General features: G+C 32.5%; 1 protein-coding gene across 1 annotated transcript in view; it reads right to left on the bottom strand.

Moving 5' to 3' along the window:
* LOC140452389 (tyrosine-protein kinase Dnt-like) overlaps window positions 1-26593 on the bottom strand; it is a 363670-nt gene that overhangs the window by 217044 nt on the left and 120033 nt on the right. Inside the window, exons 2-3 of the mRNA XM_072546606.1 lie at window positions 15669-15781; window positions 13897-14024 (exon numbers count right to left, since the gene is read on the bottom strand). Of these exons, the coding sequence (XP_072402707.1) occupies window positions 13897-14024; window positions 15669-15781 (241 nt within the window). The remainder of the gene's footprint in view (window positions 1-13896; window positions 14025-15668; window positions 15782-26593) is intronic.

A 26593-nucleotide genomic window follows, 5' to 3' on the forward strand; every position in this document is an offset into this window, starting at 1 on the left:
CTGTTTATTCAAGTGTGTTTGGATTCCAAGAAAATACTACAATAGTATCCTATGTACACAAGAAGGGAAAAAATATCATACTGGCCTCCAGTATGCACAATAATGATCAAATAGACAAATCAACAGATGATCAACAGAAGCCAGAGATTATAACCATTTATAACCCAACTAAAGGTGGGGTCGACACAGTTAACGAACTTTGTGCCACGTATAATGTAGCTCGAAATACCCGGAGATGGCCAATGGTGATTTTTTATTCACTTATGAATGTAGCTGTAATAAATTCCCAAATTATATATCTGGCCAATAATCAAAATGATAATTTGCTTCTTAGAATGTACATAAAACGTTTGGCCGCAGAGCTAATCGACCAGCATCTAAAGCGTCGCTCCATAGTGGAAAATATCTCTCCAGCTATTCACAACCGACGCCATAAAGTGGCTGGAACTTCAAGTGAACCTCCAAGAGGTAATCCCGAAAATTTAAATATTAAAAAACGATGTAGTTTTTGCGTTGAAGACAGTGAGACTCATTATTTTTGTCAAATGTACAAAAAATATATGTTCATAATATTCATGTTGTTTAACACATGCCCAGTTTCAGTGCCCTGATTTTATATATTTCACCCACAAAATGTTTAAAAGTGCAACTTATAGGATCAAGTTTGACAAATAAATCTTATATTTTAATGTTGTGTACCCTTGTAACGATACCCTGATCGTTTAACAGTTCGAACCGTGGGAGTGTCAATATTTGCGCATCCACTTCTACAACGTGAAGGCGTAGTGAGATTCAAACGGCTATTTAAGGCGTGTGAATAGCGGAATTAGACAGTCTTGTAGCTAGCGCTCTAGGCTCCCTGACTCGCCGGTGTAGTGAACCAGCGAGACATTCTGGACAGAGATAGTTCCGTATTGAGGATCATACTCTGTCCCTAACCAAGCGGAACCCATCGGTATTGCGTATTGAGCATTACCGTGGATCTGCACAGAACCAACCGGGACAGAGATTTCCGTATTGAGGATCATACTCTGTCCTTAGCCAAGCGGAACCCGTCGGCATTGTGTATTGAACATTGCCGTGGGTCTGCACAGCTAAATATTTTGTTTGCGAGCATATTCGGAGCTTTCGCTGAATTGAAGCGAAAGCGAGTATATTAGTAGTACTAATTAGTTTCTTTTCTTTTATAGACGTTTGCCGGGGAATTCATTCATCGCGGGACCCAGACGGAAACGTAGAATTCATTTTATTTTTGTTTTATAAGTATACAACGTAGAATTCCTTTTTTTTTATTGTATATATATACTTAATAGATTTATTTTTATTTCAAACCTGTGTTTTACTGAGTCTGTTGCCCCGAAAGAGCTACCCATCACAAACTGGCGCCCGAGCAAAAATTAATACCATGCCGACAGATAAAGACACAGACTCAGTAACAGGTACGTCGTGGATAAAGCGACTTTGCAAAGAGGAATTGCAGAGCGAGGCCGAAAAATGCGGCTTAGATCCCAAGGGAACCGTCGACGAATTGAGAGCACGACTCAGAACCTATTTTAAAAATCGCGAGGAAGCTACAGGAACAATCCCAAAAGAAAAAACTTCCAAGGGAACAGAATCCGACACACTGACCCAGGAAATTTCAGGCATCCGAAGACAATTACAGGAATTAACAATAACGAAACAAATGGGGCAACCAGAATTGCTAAATCAAGTACGAAAGTGGAACACACACTTCGACAAGAAACATTCGGATGCAATAGAATTCTTAGAGAGGATAGACGAATTAAGCTTGGCCTACGAGATCGATAAACAAGATCTACTAAGAGCATTACCTGAATTATTAGGAGACCACGCTTTGTTATGGTACAGAAACAATAACAAAAATTGGAAGTCATGGACAGATTTCAGCGAAGATTTTAAAAAAGCTTTCTATCCCAGGGGATATTTGCTACAACTAGAAGAGGAAATCCGAAACAGAAGACAGAGACAGAACGAACCAGTAGATAGATATATCACGGAGATTCAAACATTAATCAGACGAGAAAGCTCTTTTTCCAAAAACTAAGAACTCGAAAGGATATACAAAAATTTGTTACCAGAATATAAGCTTTATGCTCGCCGCCGGGATTTCGGAAACTTAGCCGAATTACAGGATTTAGCCCAAGAATACGAAGCTCTAGAAGACGAAAAGACCCGAGCAAATCAGATTTGCCGTGGAAACTGGAGACGCACGGAGCAAGCAGAGTACGATGCGAAAACGGCATGCTTTAGATGCAAGATGCCAGGTCACAGCCGTAAAAACTGCAAAAACCCATGGAAAAAATTTTGTTCGCGTTGCGGCAGAGAAGGGGTTTACAGCAGCGACTGCTGTTTCAGGCGTCAGGGAAACGAATTACAGACTGGAGAAACAAGGAGTCGTCCCAGTCTGTAAAACAAGATTCGACTCCATTCGTTTTCGCCGTTACACAGCCAGCAAGCAATGACATTCGACTGTTCGCATCACTAAAAATAGGGCAAAGAACATACAGAGCGCTCATCGACACAGGAACTACCAAAAATTACGTCGGGGATAGAATAGCTCAGATATACAAGGACTCTCTAGATAGCTACAGCGGGAGAACAAGACTAGCAAAGGGAGCGTCAATCGAGCTTAACCAGAAGTTGACAATTGAATGCGAGATCGATAAGTTACAAACCCGACAAACATTCATAGTAATGCCAGTGTATGGAATGGAGTGTAATAAAATAAAAGTTAATTTGCATGAAACCTTGGTTTATTTTTCACAATTCATGAACATCCATCATTTATTAATTATTTTGGAAGGTTATATTATTTATTGGGCCCAAATTACAGTTTAAATGATATTCATAAATAAGTAAAGTTAGATAATACACCTGTATTGTTTTGATTTTCTAATTAATAAATTATTGAATTTTGGGACGGTCAGACTTGGCGGCACTACTGGTGTTCCGATATCGGACGCCACCAGTGCAGGGTTAAATGTCAATTACTGGGAAAAGAGGTTCCGCCTTCTTTACGTTAACACATTAAGATAATAGTGGACTAGTTCTTTTACAATAAAATAAACAATATAGAATTTACCAAATACAGTAGTAAAATATTTTTTTTGTTTCGTTATACATTATTAAATTTAGTAATGTATAATACGAATATACCAATCAGACTATCTCATTTTTTTTATGAATAAAACAGAAGTTGTTCCTATTGAGTTGAATCAGTAATAATTATTTTTGGCAATGTTCTAATATAATTCTAACAGTTTCATTATTTATTTTGTTAATTTAACTTAGTCAGGGTAGTCGTGAAAATCCCAACAGATAATTATTTTAAGTTGTTTTTGTGTATAGATAGCCATTCGATAATCCTTAATGGCAGTTTTTATTGGACGACACTTAAGCAAGTTGTAATAATTTAGTGGATGGTCTATAGGGAATCCCGCACTTAAAGTAATTGTGGCCAATCCATGTTTACGAGGTTTGAGTAATTATGTGTTGAAGTTGTCTCGCAAACCCCCACGGATGGGGTTATTATCGGCAAGTATTTTCTACGTTATTTATTTTATGACTGATCGGAAATATAGGGGTAATTATTATATAGCAGACGTCGTAGGGTATCATGGGGCAAACTACTTGGAAAATTATATTAAACACTGATATCGAAATATAAAATAAAGCGAGAAGGGAAAACACTAGCTTTCGACGTTGTTCGGTTTCTCTCGATTTATAATTTAGTTCCATTCGTTTCTGTTTTCCATATTTTCTTTCTAATTAAAAATAATGTTCATTTTTTTATATGTTCATATCTATTACTCCGGCCCTGGTCTTTCTAGCTGTACTTTTTACTTCCTGGATGTCTCGAATATATTAGTTGCTATTTTAATATTTTCTTTATGATTTTATCCTTTTCTTTGGATATCACTGAAACATTTCAGCCTTTGAGCCTTTAACTAGCGAATATCTTCTCATCGCTGTTAGTTAGATATATTTTTTCTGAATAATGCTGCTTACTAAAGGTCTTATTGCTATTTTATATATCTTGTTTTTGTTCTTGTACAGTCTATGTTTATGTTCCTATCTTTTGGTTAATCATTTTTGGTCTTTCCGGACGTTCTATTGTTTGAGTTTACATTTTTAGCTATATCTCGGGCTTTGATGTTTAGTTAAATATCTAAATCTTCTACAACTGATTTCAAATATTCTACGAACTATTTTATCGCGTAGAAAATAGAAACAGCTGTGCTGTGGTGTTGCAATATTAATTTGAGAAGAATATTTTGTATTTGAAAGCGCAAAATATTGTATTACCCACTTAAACACAAAATAAAATTGCTTTTACAAAAATTGTTTTATCTTTAAAACTTAATTATATAGTCATTAGGGACATACATAGAACTGATTTATCGTTAGTAAATAAATGAATATTAAAGTTAATTTGTACAGGGTGTCCATAATTAATTGGACATTAGCTAATGGGTGACAGCTGACATGAAAATAAAGCGTTTAAGCTCAAATTGCTTGGGCAAAATGTTGTCAGTTTTCGTTCTACAGGGTGATTCATTAATATTTTTTTATATTATTTTTAGGGATATATTGAAAACTATTCAACCGATTTAAGTGGAATTTGATATATTGCTATTATTTAGTATGCTTAATATAAAAATGATATTAGTTTTACCATTGACACTAGGTGGCGCCACCTACTATAACATTGGTTCATTAATGTGGCCATAATTTTTTGTCCGCTTTGTATAAACATTCTAGGAAAAAAACATGAAATAACATTCAATTCTACACAAAAAAGGTATTGTTGTTTCAAATCAAAAAAGTACACCGTTTTCGAAATAAACGAAATAAACGTATTTTGTTAATGATACGCATGTCTGTATTTAATTTTTCGCAAAACAAGTAGGTACCTATGTATGCTGTGAACTTACAAAGTCAAGGCGTAAGTACGAGTTTAACGAAGAAAACGAAAAACGAAGAAAAAATAGACAAAAACATTAATACTTCTGAATTTTGGTATAAAATACCTTTAACTAAAGTTAATAGTTAACGAAATATTAAATAAAATAAATATATCAGCAGGATAATTAATAATAGGATTTGACAAAATAACAGAATAATAGGATTTTACACCTAACATTTTACGTTTTATGTTAAATTAAAGTCATAATCAAAACATTTTGTTTACAAACCAAATTAAGAAATAGTTAAACTAAATAACATAACTTTTTTTTAAAGTTAGTGTTCGATATGTCCACCATTTTCTTTAATTTATTTGTCAATATATTCCATAAAAGATCGTCTTATATTAAATAGTATCATTGGTTCTAAAGAAACTGCTGCAGTATTTATTTCTTCCCATAGTTGGTTGCGAATGTTTATGGGATTCTTATAGACACGTTGTTTTAATGCGCCCCATACACCAAAACCAAGCGGATTAAATTCGGGGTTACGTGGTGGCTATAATGTATAATGGATGAATATCTTATTTTGGATACATATCCAAATCTTATGCTATATTATGGAACCACATCTTATTTGTCGCAGAAGAGGTCATTACTTATTTATATGATTACGTTACAGCTTACGAGTAACTATAATTACATCTCGAACAAATGGCCTATTATGATTTACTAACGAACTGATATTATGCTGAACTAAATTGCCTGTGTGTTTACTATATTTATAACAATATCGGTTATTAGGGCATCGATGATGTTTTTGTAAAAATGCTGAGTCTTTCAGGTTATATTTGTAGGAAAAGTATTATGAAACAGGACACGTATGTGTTATTCAATACCTGTGCCCTAGTTTCTATTTGTCCTAATAAAAATGGGTAAATAATTTACGTAATGAACAATAAGTATTTTTTCGGATTTTTTTATGAATTAAATAATTATGTCAATATTTCACCACATTGCCAAGGAATATGACTACCATGACCAATCCAACGTTCAGAAAAATTGTATTTAAGTATGTTCTAACTATCTTCTCTCTAGAATGTTGTGGTGTACCATCTTGCATAAACCACATATTTTGGGTTTTTAGCATTTTACAATAGAGAAAAAGTAATACAACGCCACTATAGAAAGTTGTTTTAATAAGAATAAACTATGAATTATGCGTATCTACAGGTATTCAGTGCTTTACCGCACAAATATCAAACTAAGAATTATTGTGCAGCTGACTTATAAAATGCATTTATCTCGAAAACGGTTGAATTTTCAGGTTACTAACAAGTATACCTTTTCTTTGTAAAAATAATGTATCTTTAATATTTTTTAACACAAATAGAGCTAACTTAAAGAGCAAAAAAGTTAAGCGAAAATTTATGCCACACATGTGGCATATGTGGCGCCCTTTATTAGTTACATTAAAGTAAGTATAAAATTATAATTTATCCTACTCAAAAGCATCCAACTGTAAATTTTTGTCCATAAATATTTACAAATGTAAAAGTTATAGCGAAAAATAAAATTTTTAATTTCCACTTTAACACCCTGTATCTTTCTTAATATCAACATTCTATTACAGCAAGTTGGCTTAAATCGTAATATTTTACAGTGTAGAATCTACGGTTTCTGTTTGTACAATTACTTAAGGACCACCCTGTATATATTATATATTATATATGGAATTATAAGTATTTTTAATTGAACCTATCATTTCAAGAACAAAATATGAATGAAATGTTAGATTTGAGTAGTTCAGGTTTTCTTTCCTAGATGGCGCTAGGTTTTAAATCTAAAATACCGTAAAACTTTATATTTAAATCAAGAAATATAAAAATAAAACTCTACAAAACAATAATACGCCCAGTCCTAAGATGTGGTTCAGAGACCTGAACTCTAACAAAAAATAATGAAAACATGTTAGGATGTTTCGAAAGAAAAGTAATAAGGCGAATTTATGGAGCAGTGAATAACAATGGAGTGTGGAGAAGAAGATACAACTTCGAACTTTATAGAATATACCAGGAACCTGATATCGTAAAACATATTAAGATAGGACTTCTGAGTGGATAGGGCATGTAATGCGGATGGAACAAAATGACCAAGCTAGAAAAACGCTCCTTGATAGACCTATTGGTCAGAGAAGAAGAGAAAAACCTCTAGGTTCCTTGATAACATTGATGAAGACATGGGAATATGTGCTTGGCGGAGAAAGGGAATGGATAGGGACGACTGGAGAGAAATTCTTGAGGAGACTAGGACCCACGTAGGTTTGTAAAGCCAGAATAATGATCATGATGAGTAGTCAATATTGCCCATTAACAGATTATATATTGCATCGACCATAAAAAATTTGTAACAAAGGATTGTAAAATATACTTATGGTCTCATTTAAAAATAAGAATATTATCGGTATATCAGAAATAACTATCTACATTTGGCAACGTCGAAAATATAAAATTTTTAATCGCTGGTCCATCTAATATACATAACCAACATTTTGTTACTATTTCATGCGGGGTGTCACAGATATTTTTACGTTTCCATTCTCTACGCGCACACTGTATACGCCCAAAATTCCTTTAGTTATTTATAAAAAGGAGAACTATGTATTTTTAAAAACTATAGACTTGTAAAAATCGTGTATTTATCAATTAACTCTTTGTTTAACATTGACAACTCGCTTTAACCGTTGTGTGTTAAACGGCCATTATAAAAGGACGATACAGCAGAGGATTTCTCCAAGGAGCCGTTTAAAATTATTAAGTTTGAGATTTTGTTTCAGAAGATTTTTATTGTGGAAAACGGTGCAGCAACCAATATAACGACCTCGGTAAATTTTATGGAACCCCGCGGATTAAATTAGATTGTCTTTCTTATATGAAAGGGGTTGCCATGGTTTAAACTTTTTTCTGGTTCTAAGAAGAACATGGCCTTGAGTAAATGTCTGAGGTTTTTAATTTCCGCTGAATTTATTTGTCACGTTGATGTATATATATATATATATATATATATATATATATATATATATATATATACACAAACACTTTGAGATTCTTTGGGAAAAACAGGTGAAAGAATAGGCTAAGTAGTGTACTCTTTATTCCTTTATTTTTCCAATATTTCGTCGATAGTCATCGACATCATCAATTTCGTCGATAGTCTATTTGAAAAAGTTGATGTTACTTACAATTCGAGATTAGCGCCGTAATGAAAGCTGATCAATATTATAAAAAATTGTATAAGTTTTCTTACAAAAAACATGTAGTATAAATTCACAAAACTGGTACAAAAACAACGAAAAAGTGTTTTCTTTTATGCATCGGCATGAAATAAGTCCTCTCTCGAGAGTTTTACATCCTTTTTATTTTAATTCAGAACCTGAGTCTTATGATATGTAATTTTTGAGAAAGCTATGGACCCTAGCATATGGCCCCAAGGTACATATGTGAGGCGTTTTTAGTGAAGAAGATGCCTTTACTTCAAATAGTATAAATCAATCTCAAAAATTGACGGTTTGTCACTTAAATTTTAGAAGTTTGAAGTACAAAATTCAATATTTGGTGAAATTGACGGTGCCTCTAAATTTTACCCAGAAGTATTTTGTGTTAGTGAAGTGTGGTGTGATAAACATGAAATTTTAAAATTTTTTTCTTGGACTCTTATGTATATTAAGCGATTTCTTCCATCGTTCAAACTCAGGTGGGGGAGGGGTCGCAATATTTGTAAATGTGTGCTTTATTATTAAAAACTTTTCGCTTGCTAAGATTGATAAAATATTTGAGTATGCCTTGATTGATTTGGAATATCAAAATAACATTATAACTGTTGGCTGTTTTTACAGATCATCAAAAGATACACAAACTTTCATAAATAAAATGGATGAAATGTTATCAGAAATATTAAACAAAAATAATATTATTTTCATCTGAGGTGCACAATATAGATGCATTAAGATTAAAAAATGTTTTTACCTCTTATGGTTTAAATCAATGTATTTTTGAATATACTAGAATAAATAATGACTCTGGAAACTGTGATTGATTGCTGTGATGTGATTTATATATATATATATATATATATATATATATATATATACATATATATATATATATATATATATATATATATATATATATATATATATATATATATATATATATATATATTGTAACGAAATAACGTATGAAAATGATAAAACAACATACACCATAATATTCGAGATGTAGCGACGTGGTACAGAGCGAGACGTTCATTCAAGCGGTAATAGAGGTGGACTACTGCAGATGAATTTTGGAATAATACTTTTAGTATTATTCCAAATATAATATAATATTATTCCAGAAGTACGCCGCACTTAGTATTTATTAGTTAGCTTTAGTTGATAAGATATTATCTTACTGTAGCCTTTAAAATAAATAAATTTACATACATTAAAACCGCTCGTTTTATTTAACATTTAGCAGCATTAATAATTTAAAAATAAATTAAGCACTGCCTTTTGAAAAAGACTTTTTAACTTTTGAAAAGTATTGTTCGTCGGAAATATTCGCGTAGTTCGATAGTGATTTTTGTAACAAAGAACATTTAAAAAGTACGTGAATGCCTGACCAAAGATGCGGCTTAACTTAGCAAAACAGTTACGTGAACAACTAGAAGAACGGGATAAAGACTGCAGTGGATCCAAGAATATCCTTCAAAAAAGACTGAGGGATGTTTTCATCAAGAATGGAGATGACCCACATATATTTTATTTTGAATCAGCCGAATAAGCAGTTTTAACGAATATCGGAGTAACTTCTAGAAAGAATGATGATACATTTTAGAAAATATTTCAAAAAGGTTCGATAAAACTTCTTTAATTATTAAAGAAGCAGCTATACAAAACGACAAAAAATTAAAAAATGTTTCTAGAAGATTCGACGAGACTTTTCAAATAATTAAAGAAGTATCTACTCAGAAAAATTAGAAATTTGAAGAAGTTTCTAGAACATCCGATAAGATAGAGAAAAAAAAATGACGTAGAAGAGAAGATCAAACAATTAGAGAGCATCATAACCTATACAAAAGTGCTACCACCTGTTAATGCAGTAGTTTTAGATCCTGTAGTAAAAGAAGAATCACCGAGAGATGAAACGATAAATCATATTTGATTCAAATTGTCACCATTTGATGGGAAGTTTTCTTGGTCCATATACCTTAGACAATTTGAAGTAATTGCGACAGCCAATCATTGGACCAAACGAGGAAAGGCTGTTTACTTGACTGCTGCTTTAAAAATTGAGTCCTACTGAAGCCAAGGGTATTGCCTGGAAATAAAATATGACATTCTGTATAAAACCTTTGAGAACGATGGCAGTTAGTACAGAATATAAGCTTCAGTGGATTGTACCTAAAAGCAAAGTGTCAGAAGTATTGAGTTAGTTACATGACGGTGCACCAGGTGAACACTTTGGTTTTACGAAGACCTTTGCAAAACGTTCGAGAACGGTTTTATTGAGTGAACTGTAAAGATGATGAAAGAAGATTGTACCGGAAATGTGAACTGTGTAGAAGCAGTAATGGCTCAGTTGGTAAAAAGAGGGCACCTATGAAACAGTACAATGTTGGTAGTCCTATAAAAATGTAAACAAATATATCCTGGTAGCCATTAATTATTTTGAAGAAATGGACTGAGGCCTATGAAATATCAAATCAATCAAAAAGAAGCTACTACCGTTTCAGAGATACTTGTTAAATAATTATTCAGCCAATTTGATGTTCGCTTGGGGATACACTACGACCAAGGGCAAAACTTTGGGTTAGCCCTCTTTAAAAACGTTTGTAAATTGATTGGTGTCAATAAGATCAGAACGACAGTCCTACATCCTCAATCAGATGGAGTGGTCGAGAGGATGAACCGAACGATGGGTAAATACCTATCCAAAGTTGTATCTGAACATCAACTAGATTGGAACCAGCACATTCATTTATTCCTAATGGCCTACCGTTCGGCTGATAACGTAAAGCGTAGATAACGTAGAGTTCGGCTAAACTTAAAACTGCCTTATGTTGGGTAGTGCAGTTCGTTTACTCTGCAACCTAGAGTGTGGCTGCAGACCGTCCGAAGAAAATTTTGCAATCGAAAAATATGTCGACCGTCTGAAGTTAAAATTAAACAATATTTATGAACTTGCCTGACAACACATCTAGTTAGTCAGCAACAGAATGAAAGATCAATATGATTCTCGATGCAAAAATGAAAGCTTTGAAGCTTTGATCTAGTTTGACTTTAAAATGCACAATGGAAGGTTCGTATGAAATTAAAAAGAGAATAAATGAGGTAATATACCGAATTAAGAAGTTGCCAAAAAAAATCGGTTGCCTGTAAAGTCGGTTTTACGGGCGAAGATTTTACGTGACAACGTCTTTTTCTCGTTAGAATATTTATTGATATGAATATTATTAAATTGCACAATAGGAACAAGGAATTGCCGCTATAAACTCAGTTTCTCAACTTTTGTGTCAATCTAACAATTAATCAATCAATCATAGTTTACGATAATGAAATATTAGTGTACAATTATTTACCTTTATTGTTGTAGTTGTTGTAAATGACGAATCTACTCACGAATTGAAGACAAATCTCACGATCTCACGATTAAGGTCTTACATCTTACGATTTTTAAATTTTTTTTAAATTTCAAGTGTTTCTAATAAAATGCATGGGAGGAAATCAGCTTTTTTTAGATTGTCACCTTGAAATATCCATAAATTGACTGTATTTTTGTATCAAAGTGGGCTACTCCAATTAACTCAATTAATATACACAAAATAATATAAACAAAGCTTAAAAGGTTCTTTATGTTAAATCCAAAGAAAACAAAATTATGTTTTTATGTATATTCATTATACTTAATACTCTTGGGTAAAATACCTCATATCATATATGTCTTTAGACACAGTTAATAATTTTCATTGAAGTTTAAACTATAAAGAATGTTTACAATCATTGCTCAATATTAAATGGATAAATCCATAGCAATATTATAAAAGAATATAGGTCCCTAGGTAATTTCCTAAAATTATATCTGATACTGGTGGTTCCCCCTAAAATAGGACACTGTAAGCACTCCACATTTTCACTACAGACACAGCTGACGATACTTTCAACGATTTTCAACTTTAGCGATTCAACGCGCCTAATTCTCTAGTGCCGCGCGCAGCGGACCGATCATGTTTGAGTGGGAGAGAGACGCAAGGCATTCGCCGGTCCGGCGGGCCTCTCTCTCGTTCGGTGACTCACTGTAACAGACGTGAGCGGGCGTTACACTTTTTCTTAAATGACTCCGAGCCACAACCTAATTTAAGACGTTGTCACGTCAAAAGTAAACCAAAAGTTGTTCACATAAATCGTCTTGCACCTTATGCTGGCTCAAATGAAACAAAAGAAGCACGAATCCTTTAACATGAGATCAAAGATGATCGGCGACCAAGCTTTAAGGAATTTATATCAAATTACGCAGAAAGAAAGAGTGCTAGATTTGGCGAGACCACAGAAGTTCAACAGGATCTTTTTAGTGTTCCGTAAAACGTGTCTCTAGTCCACTGTATTGTTCAAGACCTCAAGATGATTAAAAGAATTATTAACTACGCATTCAATAAGAAGTTTGATCGCTTGGACGAGTTGAAAATCAGGAAACTAAAGTTGGAAGAGTACTGCGAGTAGAGGATGGTCCTCGATCTTTGCTGTATATGGTGACCAGGAAGTCTTTATATATATATATATATATATATATATATATATATATATATATTATATATATATATATCTATATATATATATATATATCTATGTATATATATACATATATATATATATATATATATATATATATATATATATATATATATATATATATATATATATATATATAGATACCTACAAGGACATATAGCGTACTCTAATTTACAGAAAATCGTGTGCAATTATGGAATTAAACATTTGGTTTTACCAAAGATAGGCCATGCACTAAAAAATCTGGGTTGGAAGATTGTGAGAAGCTTGCTTGAAATGATCTTCCGTGAAACCAGTGCACGAATTACTTTGTGTTGCATTAACCCAAAGAGATTGTGTCCTTTAAAAATTGTAGACTAAAAAATTGTAAAGGGTATATGATGACCAGGAGAGTCCTGTAGATTTCGCCATCCTGGGCCTACATATAGAGATGCTAATCGGGACGCACAGTACCCCATATAACGGTTGCATGTCTGCGAATGATAATACATACACAAGAATATTCGGGATCTAGTGACTGTGGTACAGGACGAAACGTTCATGCAAGCGGGAATAGAGGTGGATAACTCCAGATCATTCTGGAATAATACTTTTAATATTTATAAACCGCGCTTATATTAGTTAGTTTTAGTTAATAAGATATTCTCGTATTGTAAGCTTAGAAACAGATAGATTTACGTAAATCAGAAGCTCTCGTTTTATTAAACACGTTCCAATATATACATAGTATTTCTTATACCAATAGCTTTATTTTCATAATAAATCATTGAAAAAAATATTGGGGCATTCTCCATATAATCCTGTGCAATACCTCTAGAAAGTATATAACTGAGAGCAGACAATATTGACATTCTCGTAGAAACTTTTGCTAATTAAGTACCCACTTGTCGGCGTTAAGAACTCTTGAGCATAGATCCCTTTGCCTTTGTATCATTAGGGCCCAAATTTAATAACAAATAGTTCCTGAAATTGTATTGCAGTGTTACTTAATGGCTAAGTGTTGAATGTCACTTTCAATACCTTAATCAAATTTACATATATTGGTGAGAGACATAAAAATGTAGACATGCGTTAATATTAAATCTTGCAAAAATTAGAGTAGTGTTATGCTTAAATAACTGTAATATAAAAACAAAAACTTACTTTTAAGGCAAATTTTGTTTCTTCTAAACCTTAATGTTGTAGCATTCGTTTTTTTATGGGTGCTGACAGAGAGTTGTATTTCGACTATTATTTCTGCATTCTTGGAGCCAGTGCATAATAATTGGACACTGAAAAAAAAGCTCATTATAAAAGATGATATATTATGGAATGAAAAATGAATAAGTTAGTGTAGCTACCATGATTTAACTAATCTATACATATTTTGCTTATAATTCATTCCTTAAAGAATTTCTTACGTAAAAAAAACTTACAAAGAAGTAAAAGCTTCTGGTTTGTAATGCTATATTATTTATTAAAAATAATTGAAACTTATCCAAAACGATTACAATTATTTTAAAGCGTTTTCGGTCCAGTCGGTCCGAAAAAGTATTTCCACTTTAAAATTACATAAAAAGGTAAAATTTTGACGGTTAAATTTCTAAAAATGTAAAAAACAGTTAGTACATTTTATAAAATAGTTGAAACTAGCTACTGAAATTGGTTTGAAAACTTTTAAATTATATAAAAATCATATTTATTAAGATAATGACACAAAGTCGATGTTATGAGATTTCAACGAAAGGTAAAATACTTTTTCCCTGCTCGAAAAAGGGGCCTACTTAACCCACCGAGTGAAACAAGCCAACTGGATAAATCAAGAAGGAAATAAAATTTTAAAACTATTTTCAAATCACGCCTTAATAAATTTTACAACAATACAAATAATAATAAACCCAACAGCATCAAGATTATGTATACAACACTTCCATATATAAAAGGTTTATCCGAACAACTAAAAAATCTTTTAGTCAAACAAAACAGGGCTCACAAAGGCAACAACCTTTTAAATAAATATTTCACTAAAATAAAAACACAAACTCAAAACCACATGTTGCTTACGATATACAATGTATTGACTGTGAAGGTGTCTATATCGGGCAAATCAGTCAACTGCTTCAGTCCAGAATTCGTTCTCACAAACGAAAATATGACAAGAACAATGTCACTGCGCTCACAAAACATGAAAATGAGAAGAAGCATAAATTTGACTTTGAATTTTTGACATCAAAATTTTTAAAACCGAATAAAACAAAAAGAAGAGGGAGATATACGAATCAATAGAAACAAAAAGAAATACCAACGCAATCAATTACAATAAAGATACACAGAACCTAAATAAAATATATTTCAATCTGATTTAAATAAGAACAGATATAACACCATAAAAAGTTCTTAAAGTCATAACATATCCCCATTTTACCTTTCTCGAAAACACCAACGATACGCCCATGTAAAAATAATCCATGAGATATCAGATATCAATTTTATTTCTGTCAATTCATTAATGTCAGTGTCCCGTTTTACGTGTTGGTAAGTTTTTAACATATTTTACAATAACTTTTTGTTGTTATGTGTTTTGAAATGTCTATGAGTCTGACCTACATCTTTATATTTGTTTTTTTAAGACAAATTTTAATTCCACGTTTATTCTTACAATATTCACAGCTACAACGGTATGGTCTACGTGATTAAATATTTAGTGGTGAGTCTTCCCGATAAAATAAAAAGATGAATATAATTTTCTGCCATATAAGTTCATACGTTTAACCACTTTCTTACATATTTGCTTCAATATGAACGATAAACTTGAAAATCTCATCGATATTTTAAAATTACATACGCTAAAATTGAGTTCACTGCTTTCTGCCGATATGAAACTTTAGAAAATTCCCTCATATGCCCTATTCCCCATCTTGGTTCAATATACCAACCTGAATGTCTGCACAGATGTTGGTATCACACCAGTTGATGAAATATTCATTTTTGGGGGAAGCAGCGCCCCTCTGCTCCCATGTCCATACTTCACAGCGATTACGTACGGCAACTGAAAATATCAATAATATTAAATAGTACAAATTGTGGCGGTTAAAGAATAGATCAATCACGCAATGTTGTATTGATCTGACAAGTAATTCAGGAATACTTCATTACATTTTTTATTTATAGTAACTTTAAGTATAATGAGGTTCTGAAACTGTTTTCTTTTCTTGCAGATTTTTTAAGTTAAATATGGTATTCATATGGGATTAAACCATAATTTATTGTAATAAAAATTACGCTTTATATTTGTTTTGACGTTTCGATCTCCAATCCGAAGATAGTTTTTAAAAAAGATTACTATAAAACAAAGTTATTCTAACCTTAAAAAAAAGGATTAATAAACAACTACAGGTTAAAATAACTCCTTATTGTATAATAATCTTTTTAACGAATTTTTATAAAAAAACTTTATTATTATTTATCTATATTATTGTCGATTTCTCATTAGTATAGAATAAATAAATTTTAAATTAGTGTGCAGGATATAGTAAGGGTAGATCAATAATTTAAATTGACTAAATTGGAGTAATGTTACTGGTAATATCAACAATAAAAATTCGTTAATGTTATTTACATTGACCATACACGTATAAATGCTAAATCTTACGACTACTTCTTTTGTTTTAATGTGACTTTAAAAGGGATTGAAATCGTGTGGGCATGAAATCGTGAAACAAATTAAAAAAAAAATTAGCAAATACTATGGTTCGGACACTTTCGAGTAAGTTACTACTATGTTTATTAAAATTACAATCTAATTAACATTATTAAATAAACAATTTTCCTTCAACGTAAACTGTTATTAAGAAATTTAAGGTAAAGGATTGGTAAGTTTCTTCTTGCTTAATCTCTCGGGAATAAGCGTCCTCCATGTCTTCACCGCTCTCTGTCTTGAAAAGTAGTATATTCTAACTATTTTTTGGAGGGGGTGATACATTGGTTAACAAAAACTTATTTTTAAAGCTGTGAACTGTTGGGAAATTCCACAATTCCAGTGGCGACGTTATTTCAATATTTCTTTTTACAATTTAATTATTTTATTAGAAATTAATTCCATCGTTTTACACGGATTATTACGGGTAATTCCATTATCCATGCCTTCCCTTACTATTATGGAAATATAGGAATGTGACTTACTATGATTAAAGCTTTTACCTGAATCAATTTCTTAAAAACACACATATCATTGAAAAATAAATTTATGTTGTCTAATCACTGTTATCGATAAGAACATATGTACTGCGGTCGCGAAAATTGTATTACTATCGAATTCATACTTGTCGTCATATTACGTGTTGGTTGATTATTGAAAATTAAATGATCTGACGCTATTTAATATTTTAGTAGGAAGTGGATAGCCTTTAAATGATCAATCGGCAAAACTGTTATTTAAAACATGCGAATAGCTTTTGCAGTCAGTATTTAACTTATCGTTGTTGTTATAGTATCGGCAGTTAAATTTTTATTCGATTGCTTTGTCTTAATAGTTTTCGTACTCATTGTGTTAATTAGTTTTTTGTTGGGCAGTAAGGCAAAATATTAGGTTCAAGTAAGATGGTTTGCCGTATATTTCATCAGTTTTTCGTAGAATAAAAATTAATATAACCAGTTGTATCAGCACACGAAATCAACGTCTTAGACCCGTCTCACAAGAAAAAGAACGAATTATCTGGAAGGTATATGGTAAGCTATAAAACACTACTTTCAACTAAAGCTTTTGGTCGCTGTTATTTTTTTAAAACTAACCAATGGTTTTAAATCACCATTTACAAATCAGTGCGAACGAAAACCTATTAAATTGGAAGAAGCTAAGAAATATCCTTCGCTGAAGCTGCAACTTTCAAATCTCCATTAAATAAAATAGGCAAAATCTATAAATTTCCTAAAACTGACCGTGCAATATTACTAAAAACATTACAAGATATTAACTTTTAATATAAAAACGGATGCCGGAATTCCATTTTAATACATAAGGAGAAATTTGGTAAATTCGAGAATATCGTGCGGCAAAACGAAATTTTTTTTACCTTGACGAGACTTAAGTTAACGTCGACCAAAGTTTAGCAAGATACAACAGTAAAAAATGCACGCCAAGTCTTTGCTGAAGGTTTATCGATAGGATTGCGAGCCCCGTTAGGCAAGGGTAAGCGTCAATTGTCGCCCATATTGGCAGCGATACTGGTTTTCTGCAAAATGGTGCCCTTGTTTTTACATCGAAGAAAACCAGGGACTACCATGAAGACATGGACATGAACTCCATATGCTTCGAGAAGTGGTTTGAGAACATTCTCCAGAGTGAAGATAACGTATGGTCCTAAAGTTTTGGGAAAAATTTCAAAAGTATATAACTCTGACCACAATAGTCTTATATTTTTATTAAATTATTCAACAATTTAACTTAATTATCCTTATTATAAATCAAAATTCAAATGACAGACAAGGGACCATTATTTTCGATTTGCCTAATAATTCCCCTGATACGTTGCATCATCTTTTGGACGACCTCGGCGTCAATTTCTCTAATTTTTGTATATATGCGACGTCTTAACTGTTCCTGATTATGTGCTTCCCATCCGTTATTATAGACTTTCCGACTTAACATTGCCAAGAACTCTTCAATTGGACGAGCCTGAGGTAGGTTTGGGGGATTGTCTGCTTTCGGTACAAAGGTAAAATAAAATTTCGACTTGTTGACGAAATGCACTCGCCTTAACGCGCGGCAACATCTCGGAATCCTCTCTAATTTATCCTCTGTGTATTTTGGAGCTTTCCTTCTTTTTTGGTAGATAATATTGTTACTCGATAGTGTCCTGTATACTGTAGTCTTTCCACCATGAAATCTTCTGGTCAGTTTTTGCTGTGAGACCCCAATTTTATTCTTAGCTGCTTCAATCAGTCTTGCCTCTCTTATATGGTTTAAAATCTGCGGTCGGCCACTTTTACGCAAGTTAACACATGGTATCCCTTCTTCACATTCTCTGATTGTGCGATAAATTGTCGATTTGCTTATGTTTTGATCTCGATAAATATTAACAATATCTCGTTTCGACATTCGCCCAACCATATTATAAACACCTCGACGAATATCAATTTTTTAAGACATTTTGCAGAGCACAAACCAAAATATTCTCCTTTGTTTATTAAATGTCAATAACTGATGACATGTCAATTCCATGGCCTTCTTTGTTAAATGCATTTTGCTTCTCAATCAGACCAGGTGAAATTTTTCCCAAAACTTTAGGACCATACGTTAGTAACTTTGTCATAGTATTGGATAGAGCAGCGTATCACAGTCGGCTTATTGAACACATTCAAACGATGACTGATGGAAAACACGTCGTGCAGAGCTGGCTACGAGAAAAATAAATTTTATTTACAGAATGTTATGGTCAAAGTAGAAATAATGACAATAATCGAGGAGAATTGTGGTAGATATCATCAATATGCAGTTACTTCAATGACTAGACTTCATGGTATTACTGTTTTGAGACTTCCATCTTACCCTTGCAACTTAAATTCAATTGAATAAATTTGGGCTCAAATTAAGTGACGTATTGCTCGAAAGAACGTAACATTTAAAATTGACGATGTTGGATGTTGGATGGGATAATGAAAAATGTTACAGAACCTGTAATAAAGAGGGTCGGCGCCAAGGAGTCACAAGACTAAATATATTCCCAGGATTTCGATGATTTATAAACCAAGCTGTAAGTAAAACGTTTAAAGTAATAAATATAAATATTTTTATTGTTGTAATATATTTGTTATCTAAAACGTATCGTGAATACATCTATTTTTACAGCTGGCTCACTGTAAAGAACCGCATATCACCCATTTTCGTGTTGCGGTATAATCTTATTTGAAACCACAACTCTTCAAGGTCATCTATCCATCTAGACGGTCTTCCACGACTACGCTTATCTTCTTTTGGTCAATGTTCTAGATTTGTTTCTCCAATTATTTTAACATTGTTTTGAAAAGTGCCCTACGCAGTTCAACTAAATTTTGTAATATTCGTTATTATCATTTCGTATTCTGTGTTTCAAAGTTAAATATGGTGCTTTATAATAGCTCAAATAACGTGTATAAGGTGAGGGAATTCATGTATTGACTATGTAAAGAAGCTAGATACACAGGGACAATAAATAACGTTAGAACCAGAAACAATAGAAATAATCACAAACAAAGAAGTCAATATTACAAAATATATGTAAAAAAATATAAAACACAATAAGATATGTGCAGAAAACTAGAAGCATTTAAGATGTGGCTATATCAGAGAATACTTAAGATTCCGTGGACTGACCGAGTCACAAATGAGAAGGTCGTCAGAAGAATGAATAAGAACCGAGAGGTGCTGACCACCATAAAATCTCGAAAGTTACAAATCTTCGGACATATTATGCGAAATAAATCCAGATATGCTCTCCTTCAAGCCATTTTGCAAGGAAAAATATTTGGAAAACGAGGTGCAGGAAGAATAATAACATCTTGGTTAAAGAACCTCAGATTCTGGTTAAATACAACATGCTGAAGACAAGATAAAGATTTTCATGATGATCGCCAACATTAGTAACGGATAGGCACATCAAGAAGAATAATATTTAAGAAAAGACAAGTAACAAACTGTAACAACTATAGAGGAATATCTCCACTGAGTACAACATACAAAATTCTAATCGCTCTCATCCGACAAAACCTCACTCAATTCAGAGAAAAAATTGGGGACTACCACCAAGGATTTAGGGAAGGTAGATTTAATACACATACAATCCACATAATTACACAAATAATCGAGAAATGCCACAAACACAACATAGAACTCCACACCCTCTTCGTAGACTACAGACAAGCCTTTCACTATATTGAATGAAATAAGCTATTTAATGAAATAAAAAATCAAGATATACCGGCTAAGCTAACCACATTGTCCATATGTCCATGTGGCTATCCATAGCTACTAACAAAAATGGCTATGGACGAATCTAAAGCTAAAATAACAACACAAGAAGGTGGCACAAACTTAATTGCAATAGAAACAGGAGTGCGACAAGGCGATTCACTATCAACGATAGTATTCAACATAGCAGTAGAAGGAACAGTCAAGATCAGCGGAATTAAAAAAACTATAGCCCACTCCTGAACACGAATAGTAGCATATGCAGATGACATAGTTTTTATGAAAAGAGACAAGGAAAGATTAAAAGAAGCGGTAATATTCCTGGAAGATAAAGCACGGAAAGAGATCTAAAAATTAACGAAAGAAAAACAAAATATGTACTCTGCGCTAGAAGAGAACATAAGACTAGAGAAGTTAAAATAGAGAACGACATTTTTAAAAGAGTTTAACAATATAAATATTTGGGATTCATTGTGAAAGGCAAAACAAATGGAAGTGAGGAAATAACAGCGAATACTAGCAGGAAACAGAACATACTGGGGATATCATAGGCTAATGAAGGACAAGAACTTATCCAGAGATACAAAACTGAAAATGAAGCAGAGTTTCAATGGGACCAGCAGTTATAGCTGAGACAATATGCCTCACAGATAAATATAAAGAAAAATTAAGAAAAAAAATCTCAGAATTATGGGACCAATAAGAATATTAAACGGAGGAATTAGAAGAATAATGAATCATGAACTAAGAGACCTAATGAAGGGAGAAGATATAGTTAGATTTATTAAAGCGCAGAGATTAAGATGGCTGGGATACACAAAGAGCAGGCAAAATAACCTACTGATTAAGAAGGTCACCAAGTGGAAGACAGAAACTATAAGACCAAGAGAAAAACCCAGAGAGAAATGGGAGGGACCAGGTAATGAGAGATATCAAAATCCTGAAACTAAGAAACTGTAGGAAACTATGCAGAGATCGAAATAATCAAAAGAAAATTGTACCAAAAACCAAGTCATACAACAAACGCTGACAATGCACAATACTACTGCGGAGTGATTCTCCACAATGAGCGAATCTGCGAGCTCTAAGTAAGAGTGGCAGGCATTCCATCAGGAATGAAAGGCCTTGATGATGATTAGTAAGGGCTTAATTGTACGTTTTTCTGTCATCGTTTTTTTTTGGACGATGCTTTTTGTAGTGTCGTCCTTGAGGTTAAGTGTTTTTTATTGTTATGTAATTGGCTGGGTGACGTTGTGCAATATTTTTGCTTGCGTGAATAGGCTTAAATTTTTTTGTATTGGGGCTTCTTCTCCATTAACGTTAAACCACTTGTCCTCAGTAAACATACGAAAATTGCATAAAAATCGATTTCGAGTAATTTTAAGCTACACTTGCTCTTTCTATAAATTTAACTTTCAAATAAAACAATATGCTTTCATATATTTAAAGCATTACAAATAACCATTTATTTTTCCCACAATAAAATAAAAGCGAGCTGTAATTTTTTCGAAAAAGTCATACATCATGAATACATTAAAAGTCCATTATCAAAATCTTTAATGGATGGACTAAAACAACAAAAGCATAAATACCTACAAAATATAACGTAAATGTAAGCTAAGTAAAATATTGAAGTAAAAGCAATCATTTATATATAAATATTATTATCGGCTGGTGTTGTTTAAACAAAACAGTCCATTTTTCAAAACTCTAACTACTAGAATTAGTTAAAAAATATATTACTTAACAAATAGAAACAAAGACTATTAAATGTGCCTTCCATACAGGTGCCGAAATAAATGAGTAGCGGTATTCAAAAACGTGAGACTCATTTTCATGAAGAACAGGAAGACTAATAGTACAATAAATTTTATTTTTTGCAAATAATACTTAGTAATTTTCCATTACATCCTTTTTTCTTATTTCTCTTTGTATTTATTTAACATATATCAGGTTTAGTAGTAATTGGTCTATTCTAAACTTTTTTTTAATCTTTTTTATAGAGTTTTTATAGAAATATTTCATTCTGTAATGTATAGATTTAAACATTTCCGAGTTGTTTTAAAATATATTTATTACTTAACAGATATAGAAGACATTAAAGAAAACATCAATCAACTGAGCCATGGAGTAATACATGTTTAGAACATCAAGGAAAACAAAACAAAAAAGCACTAACTTTATTTTTTGTAGACCTGAAACAGAATGAAAACAACAAAGATATCTACAAAAAAAGACACTGATGAACAACATTATCATTATCATATTTGAAGCCTCACACAGAAGACTCAGTAAACCACAGTGCACAAGAAGTGAGATGTATCCAAAGATGATCCCAAGGTGTGTAAAATTCGATAAATCATATTGCAAACTGCAACAGAAAAGTGAAAGAGAATAACGTAAAGTATGTAAACTGTAACTGTTAACTTTGTCTAAAAGTAAGGGATAAAACCAGGCAAACAGTAAGTAACACTTAACAAAACATCATATATGCACAAATTGCACGATTTCAACAACAACCTTATGCACGAATAAACTACGAACCAAACCTGATATACGAAATGATGCTGACATCATTGACCTTAAAAATATGATGCGGGAACTTATAATACACATGGGTACATTATTGATAAATCTAATCACACGGCCTAATGGAACAAGTCCTAACAATAGTAACCTGGAACGCCAACGGCCTGGGTTAACATGCTCATGATCTAAAATACTTCATCATAAACAATAGCATACTATATACTGCTATAATGCTACTTGTTGGTGACACACTGACACACCGATTTTTTAATTAACTATATGTTGCTTTACTAACCATCCACATGGAAATGCTTGTGATAGAACTTTTGTCATCGTGAAAAACGGCTTAAAGCATTTATTACCTTTATCAGCAGTTTACTGCCGACCCAAATTTAATAACAAAAAGAAATAATATGAACATTTTCTCCAAATACAAGGAAACTGATTTAGAGCAGGCGGTGACTATAACGCAAAAAATATAATCAGAGACTCGCGACTAACACCAACAAAAGGACGGGAGTTACTAACAGCGATAACAGGAAACAACATAAAATATACATCTACAGTAAAACCTACATATTGGCCAACGGATCCTAATAAAATGCCAGACCTTCAACACTTTTACATATCAAAAAGTATTCAAAGTTGAATCGAACCTAGATATGACATCTGATGATTGTCCAGTTATCTTAACTATGTATACAAACATACAACAAAAGCTTATACATCCAAGGCTGCCCAACACTAACACCAGATGGGAAAAATTCCAGGAAAGAATTAACATGATAACAATCCTACAGGTATCATTAAAAATACCAACTGGGGTGGAGAATGTTCTAAGGGAACTCACAAAGGACGTATAACAATATATGTGGTTGGCTCCACCACAAAATAGTCCGTCAACTAATAAAAAATATTGCCTTGTAACAGTGAAATAAAAAAAACAGAAAAAAGAAAACTAATCAAAATATGGTAACAAATGCTAACCCAGACTAATAAGAACAAATCCAAGGAAGCTGCAAGGAAATTAAAAAATTGATATAAACTGTCACCCATCTAAACATATAAAATCGCTTCGAACAATTGTCTCGATCAATTAACAATAAGTACTCACTTTAGAAACCCACAAGATACTTAAAGAATCCTATAGTCAATACCATCAATCAGAGACTCAAGATATAAAAAGGGTCTTAGATAAGCCGATACAAGTAGAGTTGACAATAGAGAAAGTCTTACAAAATTCAAACAATACGAGTTGTATTGTGTAGATTTTTATTACTATTCTAAGACTTGTGAATTTTCCGCCAATAACAGAAAGTAGCAAAAGTCACAAATTCAATCCAATTCACAAAAAAGGTCCAAAATATATTTGCGGAAACTACAGATGTATCTCTGTCACCAGTACATTTAGCAGGCTGTTTGGTAAAATCTTAAAAAACATGATTGAGAAAGAATACGAACCTCATGAAATTGAACAGCAAGCAGGATTTAGAGCTGGAAGATCTTGCGTAGACCACATATTTACCCTAACACAACTGAATGAAAAGAAAGTTGCAAGAAACCAGGAAATACATCTTTTATTTGTGGATCTTACAAAAGCATATGACACGATTCCTGTGAGAAAACTGTGGCAGTCTCTTGAACGATCTTCATTAAATAGCACGATCATCGCAGCAGTCAAACAATTATACAATAAAGCATCATCAAAAATCAAACTAAACAACACCTTATCAGAAGAATTTCCAGTAACAAAAGGCTTACGACAAGGATGCTGCCTCTCTCCAATACTATTTAAGACCTATTTAACCTATCCTTCTAAAGAATTGACAATTAACTTTGAAAACACGTTTGTTATTCCATTTTGTAGTAACAAAGTGTCACTAACCACTTTTAATCATATAAACATTAACTGCATGGAGGGTAACATAACGATAAAAACAATATATTATATAAAATATCTGGGCATAACTAGACTCACATCTAAGATGGGATAAGCATATAAATAAACTAGCAAAATGCTTGAAAGCTGTAGTTCCAAATTCAGATATAAAAAAATCAATAATTGACGTAAAATATTTAAAAAAATATGGCACTCTCTTGTTAAGTCCAGAATAAGATACGGAATACTTGGTTGAGTGGTGTATTAAAAACATACTTAAAAAGAGTTGACCTACTACTAAAGAGAATACTTACAATAATATTATATAAACAACGTATTTACTCAAGTCATTTTCTATTGATTGAAGTCAAAGTAATGGATACAAGGGAACTATATTAGTCTGCCATAATAGTTTAAATATACATATCAGATAACATATACTTCACAAACTACGCCACCCCTATGGAAGTAGCAAAAAATATTAGGTCAAAGATCTTCATCAAGCTTCAACAATATTCAAAGCCTTACCTGATAAATATAAAATATACCTAACTACTCACAACTCATTAGAAATGGTAAAATCAATATTTAAAACATACATTCTCAATTTAGATCGCGCATAGATTTGCATGCTATATGCAAAATTTAATGGATTAAATAACCAATAGTTTAGTCATAGTAATTAAGTATAGTCATAGTAATAGTTTTGTTTACCCGAAAGTCATAAAATCAAAATAAGTACAATAATTATCATAAAAATATAAAAATACAAACTGAAATATTATTCATTGTACAATTAAAATGAATTAATTCTTTATATGTAGCTTTATTATTGGATTGTTAATGTATCAAATACACAATGCACACACTAAAGGCAGCTATAGACACACATGCAAGCTTGTCCAGCATGCTTGTTCAATCTTTTTGTACAAGCACGCTTGAGTGTCTGTAGGGAAATGTGGTGCAAGCTTTGTCATTGTACAGGCGGCTTGAGGATAGAAAGGATCTTAATTATATACGCTTGAATTAAGCGAGCTTGAGCAAGCAAAACTTTATGTGTGTACCCAAGATTTTAAAGCGTGAACAAGTTGGCGTCCGTTGTGTTGCTTTGTGATGTAGCATTTGAGTAATTTTCGTCATGACTAGTGATACCAAAAAGATTAACCGTGAATTATTGGAAAAGTGTATTCAAGAATAACAAAATCAGCCATGTCTTTGGCACGTTAAATCCAAAGATTATCATAACAAAGCAAAGAGGGATGCAGCATATAAAATATTATTAGCAAAATCTAGGTTAGTTGACATGAATGCCGTCAAGGATGCAATTGTTAAAAAAATAAACTCCTTACGGACTTATTATAGAAGAGAAAAGAAAAAAGTTGAAGATGCGGACCACTCTGGAATGGGTGCAGATAAACGTTTTGAGCCCACATTTTTTAGTGTTTAGGACTAAGTCTAAGTCTACTCTAAGACTACTAAGCTAATGTGAGAATAGGTTTTCCTTTCCA

This window comes from Diabrotica undecimpunctata, chromosome 10 (genome assembly GCF_040954645.1).
Source record: "Diabrotica undecimpunctata isolate CICGRU chromosome 10, icDiaUnde3, whole genome shotgun sequence".
NCBI classification, from domain to species: domain Eukaryota; kingdom Metazoa; phylum Arthropoda; class Insecta; order Coleoptera; family Chrysomelidae; genus Diabrotica; species Diabrotica undecimpunctata.